This window comes from Ceratotherium simum, chromosome 29 (assembly GCF_057802395.1).
Source record: "Ceratotherium simum simum isolate JZ-2026a chromosome 29, ASM5780239v1, whole genome shotgun sequence".
Classification (NCBI taxonomy): Eukaryota; Metazoa; Chordata; class Mammalia; order Perissodactyla; family Rhinocerotidae; genus Ceratotherium; species Ceratotherium simum.
The window spans coordinates 477,736-490,093 of record NC_141928.1 but is presented as its reverse complement, the minus strand read 5'-3'; the positions used below and the strand labels follow the sequence as shown (position 1 = coordinate 490,093).

General features: G+C 56.5%; 1 protein-coding gene across 2 annotated transcripts; it reads right to left on the bottom strand.

Moving 5' to 3' along the window:
* Positions 1 to 1,316: 1,316 nt before the first annotated feature.
* ZMYND19 (zinc finger MYND-type containing 19) lies at positions 1,317 to 11,164 on the bottom strand. 2 transcript variants are annotated; one of them, XM_087418709.1, is made up of 7 exons: positions 10,980 to 11,164; positions 10,337 to 10,452; positions 9,372 to 9,431; positions 8,532 to 8,638; positions 7,768 to 7,908; positions 2,203 to 2,383; positions 1,317 to 1,942 (listed from the first exon to the last, which is right to left on the bottom strand). In XM_087418709.1, the coding sequence occupies exons 1-7, from the start codon at positions 11,035 to 11,037 to the stop codon at positions 1,799 to 1,801; spliced, it is 807 nt and encodes a 268-aa protein (XP_087274835.1). In that variant the 5' UTR covers positions 11,038 to 11,164; the 3' UTR covers positions 1,317 to 1,798. The 2 variants fall into 2 exon arrangements, with proteins under 2 accessions (XP_087274835.1, XP_087274834.1); XM_087418708.1 differs by lacking the exon at positions 10,337 to 10,452 and having other exon boundaries at positions 10,987 to 11,159.
* Positions 11,165 to 12,358: the final 1,194 nt, after the last annotated feature.

Here is a 12,358-nt window from a genome sequence, read left to right as displayed (position 1 = left end):
GCGGCCACACTGGACAGTAATCCCCAGCTCAAGGCTATTCCAGATGAGCCACTGGGACCCAGCGTGGTGTTCTCTGGGTCAGCCAAAAGATCCCAGGCACTTCCCTTTTGATGTGATTTTCTGACGAACAGCTAACCGCAAAACTTGTGCTGGTCAGGAATGTACACAGGCTCGAGTGCCCGGCCACCAAACCCTCGTACGCCTGCCTACACAGGATCCTCCACCCCAGCAGTCCTGGCCAGGGCTGGCCTCTGGAAACAGGAGTTACCCCAGCCCTGGGAACGTCCCGAAGGCTCAAGCCAGTTGCTCTCTGTAGGGCCAACCCTCGCTCAGGGTCACGCATATCCTCCTCCCTGATAGCTTTCTGAACCCCATGACTGCTCAGCCTAGGACCTGGAGGGACCTAGAGCAGGCCTCATCTATGCAGCAAAATGTGCCTGACCTAGAAAACATGCCCCACCTGACTGCACAGTGGCAAAAGAGAGCTTCTTGGCGAAAACACGTGCAAGGCACGTGAAGTTCTCTCATCTTCAGAAAACCCCTCCCTCAGGATGAGGACGGAGCCCTCCTGCTCCCTGCATGTTGCCATCATCTGTCTCCCCAGTCCTGGTCTCCAGGATGACTGCCCAAGAGGATTCCAAATACTGCAAAAGAAGCTACTGGAAGCTCAGCTTACAGACCAAAGGCCACCAAGGGCTGTCCCCAGCCAGGGGAAGCAGTGAGAACACACTGGGCATCCTGGAAGATGGCAGAAGAGCTGCAAGAGGGAAAGTGTAGCAGGAGCCTGCAGGACTAACGCCGGACCAGGGACAGCCCAGGACACATGGTCAGAAGTGGGATGGCCAGCCTTCACTCTCCCAGGAAGCAAGGCCTCTAGCAGGCTGGCTGGCTGGACCCGGAGGCCGGCAACAGCCTGGCCACACAGCCTGGCTCGTTGCTCTCAGGTGGCTCTGCAAGGTGTACAAGGTGCTGCCCAGCCCTCAGACCATGGTTCCCAGAAAGGAGAGGGAGGCCTGGCCTGGGGGCCACAGCCCAACGCCGCGGACGGGGAAGCAGTACTCACTCACCCTCGCTGCTCCAATCACAGGACTGCTGGGCCAAAGGTAAGCGCCCAGCCACTCAGTGCCTGAATCAGGGTGAGAATTTACCAGTACCAGGGCTCAGAACATTCCATGCCTGCCACACACTTGCTCAAGAAGCCCAGATGTGAGGGCAAGCCCTCCCACCCCACACCCACAGACAACCCTGATCCACTCAGAAGTAACCCTCAACAGCATAAAGGGTGAAGAGGAGAGCAGAGAACAGCTGAGGCGCTAGACGATTCCGCCCCTTTACTTCGCCTTTTAGACATGACTCCCGCGCAGGCCGCGCTCCTCAGGGCCGCAGCTGCCTAGGAGAGAAGCTTCTGCAACGTGACAGTTTTTAGACGTGTGGCCCGACCGTCTGCCATTTGAGGATTACCACAAATGATTCTATTTGTAATTTCTAACCCTCTCACTGCCTCCCCCCCAAAAAAACTGTACATGAGTTTACAAACATATTAACATATAAATAATGAGGAGCATCCTGGCGGGAGCCTCCCCAGCTGTCTCTGCTTGAGATTAACACTTTGAGGAGAGCGCAACACCCACACGAAGACCCATGACCACGGGGCCTCCATGCGGCTATCCTGGGTGCTCAGCACTGGCTTCTTCAGCACCTCCAGGTTCAACCACCAGTCTGTGTTCTGTGTCCGCTGTGCCCAAGGAAGGTCCAAAAGCCACACACACGGGGCCTGCACTGCTGCCCCGCTGCCCAGTCATCGCTCTGGCTCGAGCTCATGCTGGAAGGGACGCTTCTTCTCCCGACAGTGCTTCTTGTGGGCAGGCCAGTCCTTCTGCTGGCACTGGGAGCCACAGTACCGGGCCACCTGGCAGCGCCCACAGATGTTGAACTCCCGGAGCTGAAAGAACACACAGAACAACCACCGGGTCAGGTCACGCCAGGACATCTCAGAACTGGGAAGGATCCAGCAACCCCACGCACAGAGGCTGGAGGGTCTGGGCCCTGGTCAGGCGACAACAAAGGAAGAGCCACCACAATGGAGAAGCTGCGAGAGAGGGAGCTCTCAGAGAGGGGTCTGCAGGGACGAGACCCCCGACCAGGGCTGGGAGGGCAGGGTGCGGAGCGGCCCGGCACCGGCGCTTGCCACAGGGCGTGTACCTGCTTCTCCATCATCGTGCAGGGAGGGTAATGGCACTCGTAGTAGGTGCAGGAGTTCTCCTCCTCCTCCACCACATCCCCATTGGCGTTATAGTACCGGGTCACGTTCAGGACGGGGAACTGCTCCTCTATGGGGTCCGTGGGAAGCTGCTGAATCGCGAGCCAATATAAGCTCTGCTCCCTTAGAGAGAGAAGAGGACACTCAGTACCCTCCAGCCAGACAGGGTCATGGCACAAGGTGACAATGGCAGGACTCCAGGACAGGCAGGCTGTTTCTTCTTCCTCAGGATACTCTCGCCCCAATGTTTGTTACAGCAACTTGACTTTTCTTTGGCCCGCCCCCACTGCATGGGCTCATCTCCATGTGACCTCAAGTATTTAGCATGTTCTGTCTTCCCACTAAGATACAGGGCAGTGCTGTGTCTCCCCAACACCTGGGACTGACAGGCACACACAGGCACAGAGAGTGTGCGGTCTCAGTCCCCAGACATGATGGAACCAGGCAGTCCTTCTCCCTGCTCGTGGCCCCAGAGGCACCTCTTCTGCCCCAACTGGTCACCTCCCCATCGATGCTGTGAGCTCCTCTACATCCTTCTAAACACTTATCTTGCTTGAGTGGACCAAGCACTTGCAACTGAAGAATCCAATCCGATGCTAGAACTGAGGTGCCCGTGACAGGGCCCACAACGGGCACAGGCCAGGTGCGGTGAGCACAGGGCAGCGAGCAGCCACCTTTGCAGCTGGGATTCAAAGGAGACACCACCTGCACTGCGAGAGCAAAGGGGCAGGTGAACCATCCCCTTCAACCCACGTACCCTCTACGGGGGCCAAGCCTGGAGGAACTTGGTTAAAAAAGAAAAGGGTCAGGGTCAGCCTGGTGGTGTAGTGGTTACGTGTGCGTGCTCCACTGCGGCGGCCAGGAGTTTGCCAGTTCGCATCCGGGTGCACACTGACGCACCGCTTGTCAAGCCATGCTGTGGCGGCGTCCCATATAAAGTAGAGGAAGATGGGCATGGATGTTAGCCCAGGGGCAGTCTTCCTCAGCAAAAACAGAGGATTGACATCGGATGTTAGCTCAGGGCTGATCTTCCTCACAAAAAAAAAAAAAAAGAAAGAAAGAAAAGAAAAAGGTCACCCTCCTCTAGCACCATACACAAAAATTAACTCAAAATGGTCAAAGACCTAAACGTAAGACCTTAAACAATAAAACTCTTAGAAGAAAACAAAGGGCATAAGCTTTACAACACTGGATTTGGCGATGACTTCTTGGATATACGCCAGAGGCAACAAAAGCAAAAATAGACAAATTGGGTTTCATGAAAATTTAAAATTTTTGTCCATCAAAAGACACTATCCAGGGCCAGCCCCATGACGCAGCGGTTAAGTTCACACCTTCCGCTTCGGCGGCCCAGGGTTTGCCAGTTCCAGTCCTGGGCTGGGACCTACTCACCACTCATCAAGCCATGCTGAGGCAGCATCCCACATAGAGCAACTAGAAGGACCTACAACTAGGATATACAACTATGTACTGGGGGCTTTGGGGAGAAAAAAGAAAAAAAAGAGGAAGATTGGCAACAGATGTTAGCTCAGGGCCAATCTCCCTCAAAACAAAACAAAAGACACTATCCAGAGTAAAAAGGCAACCCAAAGAATGGGAGAAAATATTTGCAAATCACATATCTGATAAGAGATATGCAGAACATACAGAGATCTTCTACAACTCAACAACAAAACAAGAAACCCAATTACAAAACTGGCAAAGGACCTGAATAGACATTTCTCCAAAGAAATACACAAATGGCCAACAAGCACATGAAAAGATGCTCAACATCACTAATCATCAGAGAAATGCAAATCAAAACCACAATGAGATATCACTTTACACCCACTGGGATGGCTGCTGTCAAAAAACCAGAAAACAACAAGCACTGGTGAGGACGTGAGAAACTAGAACCCTGTGTACCGTTGGTTGGAATGTAAAACGGTACAGCTGCTGTGGAAAACAGGACGACAGTTCCTCAAAAAATTAAAAAAAGAATTTAGTGGGGCTGGCCTCGTGTGGCGTAGCGGTTAAGTGTGCGCACTCCGCTGCTGGCAGCCCAGGTTCAGATCCCAGGCGTGCACCAATGCACTGCTTGTTAGACCATGCTGTGGCGGCGTCCCACATAAAGTGGAGGAAAACGGGCATGGATGTTAGCTCAGGGCCAGTCTTCCTCAGCAAAAAGAGGAGGATTGGCACGAATGTTAGCTCAGGGCTGATCTTCCTCACAAAAAAAAAAAAAGAAGAATTTATATATGATCCAGCAATCCCACTCCTGGGTATATATCCAAAGAACTGAAAGCAGGGTGTTGAAGACCCTGTTCATAGGATGCCCACATTCACAGCAGCATTATTCACAACAGCCAAAACATGGAAACGACCCAAGTGTCCACTGATGGATGAATGGATAAACAAAACATGGTCTATCCATACACTGGAATATTATGCAGCCTTAGAAACGAAGGAACTCCTGACACATCCTGCAACATGGACAGACCTTGAGGACATCGTCCTAAGTGAAATAAGCCAGACACCAAAGGACAAACCCTGTAGGACTCCACTTACATGAGATCCCTAGAGGAATCAAACCTTGAGAGACAGGAAGTGGGATGGTGGTGTCGGGCTGGGGGAGGGGGTGGGGGTGAGTGTTTAATGGGGACAGAGCTTCAGTTTGGGAAGGTGAGAGAGTCCTGGAGACGGATGGTGGTGACAGCTGCACAACAACGTGAATATGCTGAATGCCACTGTTTTAAGTGCACTTAAAAACAGTTAAGAATGTAAATGTTATGTGTATTTTACCACAATAAAAAATTTTTTAAGGAGAAAAACAGGGAGAAGAGTCAGGATGTAGGAGGATCTGCCCACTTTCTGAGCCCTTCAATGAAGTCCTACAAGACAGAGGCAAGTTCCAGCCCCAGCCGACTTTCCAAGGCAGAAAGGTAGGAAAAGGTACCTTTGCAAAGAGGCCCTTCCACCTGTGACTGAGCTGCCCTCGTGGCCCCACACCGAAGCGATGCCAGGAAAACAGGGTGGAAGGTGCAGGCCTGGAAGAAGCCGTGTGCTGTATCCCCTGCCTCACAGACAGGGGGATCCCCACCATAAGAACCAGCTGTGTGGGGGCCACTAGCTGAAAAATGGAAGCACACGTAATGCCCAGGCCAGCCAGGGGTTCACACCACACTCAGGCTGGCTCTGACCCATGACAAGTGGAGTGAACACTGCTGAGGGTCTAAGCCCCAGCTGGGAAACCAAGGACGGCCCCAGCTGATGGACTCCTCAGATAACCCACAGGAGGGAGCTTCATGAGTACAGCCTCAGGATGGGCTGGTCCCAGGCCTCCCGGGAGTGGCCTGGAGGAGAATGGGCAGCCAGGCCACAGCCCACCAGAGACCACCAGACGGAGCAGACCCAGAGTGTAACACCCTCTTCTAAACAGGTACTTTTTTTTTTTCACCTTTTTCCATTTTTTAATTAATCAAATGATACAAAACAACTATCATTCTGTAAAGGCCCAAGCCCCCAGCTGGTCCTCTCATTCCCAAAGTCACACCCTCCTCAGCCTCTCCCCTACCCTGCTCTCTCTTCCCCTGCCCTAGCCCAGGGATACAGTCCTGGCAGGAGGCTGGGCCAGAGCTGGGGGCAGGAAGGGACAGCACTGGACAGACAGCTACAGTTTGGGTTGAGGAAGAGATTAGGAGGGGTGGGTTCTTAGAGACCCTTTAGTACCAAATATCCAGCCCTAGTCCCTCCAAACAGGTGTTCTTAATAAGGTTCTCTTATCTCACGACCATAAAGGGTGTCAGATGAGGAGAGATGACACTCAACCCCATGCGTCACATGGAGACCTGCCTGAAATGACAGATTTCATAGCCCAGAGATCCTGAAAGGAGCGGATCCATCACTGGGTGAAGGAGTGGGCAGTAGGAGACCCACATGGAGTCAGGGAGGGCAGGTCCCGGCCTCTACACTGAAGGACCCTGCGTGGAGTCAGGGAGGGCAGGTCCTGGCATCTACACTGAAGGACCTGTGTGGAGTCAGGGAGGGCAGGTCCCAGTGTCTACATGTTGGACCACCCAGGGGGAGTGTGTGGACACTGGTTTGCCTGCTCAGCTGTCCTTACCCTTCCGTTGATAACACAACCTTTGTTTCGTTTGATGACAGAGCCCTCCCATCCCCAACTTCGGGGTAGAAAAGTGATTCAAAGCAAGCTACCTAGAGTTGATCCTAGAACTTCCTCGATGCCACCAGAACACTCCACCATGGAAAGCGAGTCTGCAGCTCTGGTGGCTGCTCCAGAGGAAAGAACTGGCGGCACGGCCTTTGTGGCTTTCATCTCAGGTTGGGGAATCCATAAGGGCCCTAGTTTTGCTTCAGCCAAATTGGGGACAGTTTCTGTCATTTGCAACCAAAAGTCCAGACTAACATAATCCCTTGGAGGATAAGAATCCTACCCAACTATCATAAAAGGGTCAGCTTCCCTCAAGAGCAGCATGAGGGAATTGTAGGATCAAACTCTAACATCAAAGCAGAGAACCCAGAGAGGTGAAGACCCCAACCCCTGCTCCTCTCGCCCTGCCAAAGCCAGGCAGGAAGCGATGGGTGTGCGGAGCGCAGGATCTCTCTCCAGAGCTCCAGCAGCATCCGTCGGTCTGGGTATGGCTTCTCAATAGTCCGGGGACTGTCCCCTCACCACCTAGCACGGTTGGCCGAGGAATCCCACTGTTACCACCTGCACCGCATGGGTCCCCTGACCCTCTCCAAGGGCTCCATGAAACTCACAGCTGGGCTGCTCCTGGGGCCACAGGAACTGCCCTCAAGCACCATATCTGCCCACGGGGGATGCCTGTGCCATCCTGAGCAGAAGCACTGTCTCTAGGACTGTGGAGAGGAGGAGGCCAACCCCCGAGCCACACTGTCATGCTTTCTTTAAACCACTGCTTAGGCAAACAGTTCAGCAAAAAAACAAAAAGACCCATCTGAGTGCACAAGGGGCACCCCTAAGATAGAGGCCTGATGCTTCCCAGGGCGTGGAGCAGAAGTCCTGCCCACACAGCCATTCTCCTTGTTACAGCCAGCCATCAGAAAACCAACCCCCAGGGGTCGGCCCCGTGGCGTAGCAGTTAAGTGTGTGCACTCCGCTGCTGGCGGCCCAGGTTCAGATCCTGGGCACGCACCAACGCACCACTTGTCAGGCCGTGCTATGGCAGCATCCCATATAAAGTAGAGGAAGATGGGCACGGATGTTAGCTCAGGGCCAGTCTTCCTCAGCAAAGAGAGGAGGATTGGCATGGATGTTAGCTCAGGGCTGATCTTCCCCACAAAAAAAAAAAAAAAGAAAGAAAGAAAGAAAACCAACTCCCAAAGATAATTGTCAAAGTCTTATCCCACCCCCATGAAGAACAGGAGGACCCCACACTTTCAGGGAAAATAACCAAGGTCCCCAACCCATAGAAGCATTAGAGCACAGAGACATGGCTCCTCTGGGCAATGAGAGCTGCTGGCAGCACCGGCCCGAGAAGACCCACCTTTGTTTGCTGGAGGTCTCCTCGGCTTTGGGCCGCCAGCCCCACGGCACCAGCTGCAGGTTGTCCAGGCGGTTGTCCACGGTCACAGTGTTGAGATGTACCACCTGGAACCCAGGGGCGATGCCCCCCCTGTGCCGCTCCCTAGGAAACAGACAGCTCTCTAGATCGGCCTCCTCCAACCTTCCCAGACATTTCCGCCACACGATCTGAACCAGCCCCTAGTCACACTGACCAGGATACATCAGGAGCAAGGCTGCCGACAGGAATCCAAGTACATCAGTCTGTACCCCGAACAGAACAGACCACGCTGACTGCTCAGCCCTGGATTTAAGAGCTAGGCTGCAGGGAGCCAAGGACGCAACCTCACAGCTTCAAACACACAGCGTGGAGATCACCCATGTGAGTGGCCCCAAGCATTTCTGAACTCCACTGTGCACCCTGAGGACAAGCAGCCCCTTCCCCACATCCTACCGACAGGCTCAGCAAAAGCCCGGCGAAGGAACCAGACCCTGCTCTCCCCTGGAGGAGGCTGTGTCCAGAGTGAGCACCAGAGCAGAAAGCCCACTGGTGTCTGAAGACTTAGTGCCATGATATATGAATCAGTCATTCCTCTGCGTTAGTGGCAATGACGCAAAACTAACTGGGAGTCTTGGGGAGGGCACCACCTGTCCAGGGCAGGTGGCTCCACTGGCTCCACACACCCTGGGGGCACCAGGGCTCACGCAGGACCCGAGGTGGAAAACAAACAGCTCGAAAATACCCACCACAGCAGCTCATGAAGGAGCCTTCCGGACCCTCTTCCTCGGTTTTTGTCAAAGGCATATGCAAATATCTTAGCACCATTTCCATCTGCGTCTACTTCCATCCGGGCCTGAGAACAAGAAAAAGTTCTGTTAAAGAATCTCTGATTCTCGGAAACATTTCAAATCCCTCTTAGAAAAATCAAGTGAAACAAACAAGCCAGAAGAATAAATGCCAGTCTGGTTCCTGGGAAGTTAGGGGTCTGAGGAGGCTCCCACAGACACATGGCACTGAGAAGCCACTGTATCCCAACAAGCAACCACCTGCATTCAAGTAAGACACGCGCACGAACCACTCTGCAAACTGCTGTGGACAGAGAAATAAACTTTCCTCCCCTGAAGAAAAGCCCACAATCCACTGAGAGAGAAACCCCTGAGCAAGTAACTACCATGAGGGGGGCTGAGGTAAGAGAGTGGTGGCCCCAGACTCCTGGAGGCTGGAAGAGGAGGAACGGGTGGTCGTCAGCAGACAAGAGTGGAAGGCAGGGAGGCTCAGGAAGACAGAGGGTGGCGAGCATGTGGGGCCAAGGCTACAGGAGACGTGGGGTGGCACTGGACAGGTTCCAGGGAACTGGGCTTGTCCTACTGAACAATCAGCCACAAACATGACACAATGTGGTCTGTTTTCTAGGAGAAGCCAGCAACTAGGTGGAGGTAGGGGAGGGCCAGTGTTGCACAGGCTTCACAGGCCAGCTCACATGCACAGTCTTGCCCTCACATTACAGGGAAGAAAACCCATCATCCCTTGTTACCCTCCCCAGACACGGGCTGGAAGCAAGCCAGCAAAGGGACAGCCATCCTTACCTCAAAGGAGTAGCCCTCCACCAGCGGGATGTCTTGCTCATCAATCAGGGTGTACTTGGTCTGGAAATTAACGTTTCAAAACGTTACGATTGGGGTCAGTGTAAGGTACTAGTAACAGGCAGGAATGGCCCCTTCAGACTGAGAGGGGTCAGCAGGCAAGGGGCATGGGGCAGTCTACCCCAAAGAGCAGGTCAGCGTGCCAAAGGCTGGTCAGTCCCCACTCAAGAGCATACCAGAGGAGCCGGTACCAGGCTTCACTTCCCATCTGCACAAGACTAACCACAAAAAATGGACCTGAACTGGGCAACCTCTAAGCCGTACATGTTAATGCACCCATGAACCCAGTCCACCACCGGGGCTTCGCTGCTGTAGAGGGAGGGGCCAGGACAGAGGCAGGACATCCAGAGGATTTCAATTAGTGTTTATTTAGTAAGCTAGGTGGTTGGCACGCAGGTGCACACTACATTGTCCTTTTTCGCTTTTTGTTTGTCTGAAACATTTCAAACAAAAGTTTTAAGGGATGACATTAATGCAACCAGTCACTGACTTAAAAGGGGTCTCAGGGCTGAGAGAAGCCCACCCCGCCTAGTTAGAAAGCAACATCCCGGGGCCGGCCTGGTGGTGCAGCAGTTAAGTGAGCGCACTCCGCTTCCGCAGCCTGGGGTGCACAGGTTCGGACCCTGGGCGCACACAGACGCACCACTTGTCAGGCCATGCTGTGGCAGGCGTCCCATATAAAGTAGAGGAAGATGGGCACGGATGTTAGCTCAGGGCCAGTCTTCCTCAGCAAAAAAAAAAAAAAAAAAAAAAAGCATTGGCACGGATGTTAGCTCAGGGCTGATCTTCCTCACAAAAAAAAAAAAAGAAAGCAACATCCCTCTGCAGGAAGGGCAGGAAACGTCCCCAAACCGACCAGTCTCACTCTTGCTGGGAAAGCTTTTTTCTAGGATCTGAATCGGTTTTACCTTCATCTGACTGCCTCTGCTCCTCTTTCCCACCAGAAGCTTCCGCCGCTGGTGATGGGAACAGGGTTCCCATCCAGGGTGAAGTCTGTGGCTGGTGCAGCTGCACGACCGGCCGGCTCCTGGAAACAGCCAAGCCTGGATGCCCACAGGTGCCAGGAAGCCCCAGCCTCGAACACACGGAGGGCGGGGCCAGGTAAGGGAGAGAAGCAGAGGGAGACCCTGCTCTGGCAAGGCCCACTGAGGCTCAGCCAGACGCGGCCACCGCTGGCAGCGTGAGACCTGCGCGAAGCTCCACTACTGACCGAGAGGCACGGAGCGGCGCGCACACACCCGTCTTGGCAAGCAGCGAGCGCGCCGCTTCGGAAGGGCGCAGCACTGCCCGCGGCCGCAGGTGCAGCCCGACAGCTCTCTCCTCCCCCCGCCACGGTGCACGGTCTGAGCCCCAGCCCGCGGCCCGAGGAGAGCTGCCCCGCAGGGACACGCCGCCGGCCCGCCGTCCGTACAACCGCCCGGCCCCACGCTCCCGGCTCCCGGCCGGAGCCCCGCGCCCCCGGCCCCCGGCCCCACGCTCCCGGCTCCCGGCCAGAGCCCCGCGCCCCAGGCCCCCGGCCAGAGCCCCGCGCCTCAGCCCCCGGCCCCGCGCCGCTCACCTTCCCGGCCACCCGGCCGAGCCGCACGATGCCCAATTTGAAGTCGGTCATGGCCGGGCCTGCGCTCGGCCGGCGGCGCCGCTCCCTCGGGAGGCGCCGGGTCGGGCCGGGGCGGGGCCGCGGCGCGCCAGGCGGGCGGGCCGGGGCCGCGGTCGGGGCCGGGCGGGCGGGCGGGACGAGGCTGGGCCGGACTCGGGCCGCCACCGCCTCGCGCCCGCCGGACCTGCCACGCGCCGCCGCCGCCACCGCGCGCACCACCGCGAGCGGGGCTGAAGGCGGGGCGGGGCGCGGACACACCCCCGCCCGCCACCTCCTGGCCAATCGCGGGGCGCGCACTGCTCCGGCCGCCGCGCGCCGCCGCACCGCGGCCAATGGGCGGAGGGCAAGTGCGCCTGCGCGCTGAGGAGCAGGGCGAGCGCGGGGGAGGGGCGCGGCCGGGGGCGGCGCCTGCGCGGCCGTCCCGCGCGACGTCAGGTTCGCGGGAAGCTTTGTGCGGCGGCGCTCCGGCCTCGGGGTCCCCGCCCCCCGCCTCACACCCCGCGACCCTCGCCCTGCGTGGAGGGCGGCCCGGCTCGCGCCGCGGCGCAGTCCGCAAGGGCCCTGCACGTGGCGTCTGTGCGGGATCCGCTGCGGCTCCCCGTCTCCGGTCCCTGTGCTCAGGGCCGCGGGCAGGAGGCGCGGGGCGGGGACGGGCCCAGAGCCACGGGCCGCTGCGGAGCAGGGGCCGGGGCAGGGCCTGCGGGACGCGGAAGACGGCCCGAGCCCCGCCGGGAGCGCCCTCCTTCCTCCTCGGCCGCCGGCCGCGTCCTCACCACGGGGGCCGGGGCTCCTCCACCCAGCCCATCCTCCGGCTGCACTCACCTTCCCGGGGCCTCAAGCTCCGTAACTGAGCTGAGGCGATGCGCCAGGGTTCTGAATGCTCCAGGTCCTTCCTGAACAGGATCTCCAGGGCCTGACGGCCATGGGGGGCCTTCTGCCCACCACCCGTGTCTCCTGGCTACCACTCCAGCTGGGCTTCCACCCGCACAACCTACTGAGACTACTCGACAGCAGTGCACAAGGCAAATTAAAAACTCCTGCTTGTATTCCAGCGAGTGAGGCAGAAGAGGCCCACAGTGAGGGAGTTATATGCCATACTAGAAACCGATAAAGGCTATGGCAGAAACAAGTAGATTGGCATTAGGGGGTTGGGGTCCTGGTGAAGGTGGTGGGCAAAGTAGGCCTCATGGACAAAGGTGGCCATTGTGACCAGACCTAAGTGAAGGAGAGCAAGAGGGGACAAGGTCAGAGAGGTGGGAAGGGGGGGTCACGTAGGCTCTGTGAGGACGTTGACTTTACGCTTAGAAAGAAGGGAGGCTGTTGGAGGATCTGA

Excerpts from the sequence above, each read along its gene's own strand:
- ZMYND19 (XM_087418709.1), bottom strand. The coding sequence starts at position 11,037 with ATGACCGACTTCAAATTGGGCATCGTGCGGCTCGGCCGGGTGGCCGGG. Across the intron at positions 8,639-9,371 it reads TGGAGGGCTACTCCTTTGAG|GCCCGGATGGAAGTAGACGC; the intron begins GTAAGGATGGCT and ends TCTTGTTCTCAG. Across the intron at positions 1,943-2,202 it reads GCACGATGATGGAGAAGCAG|CTCCGGGAGTTCAACATCTG; the intron begins GTACACGCCCTG and ends GTGTTCTTTCAG.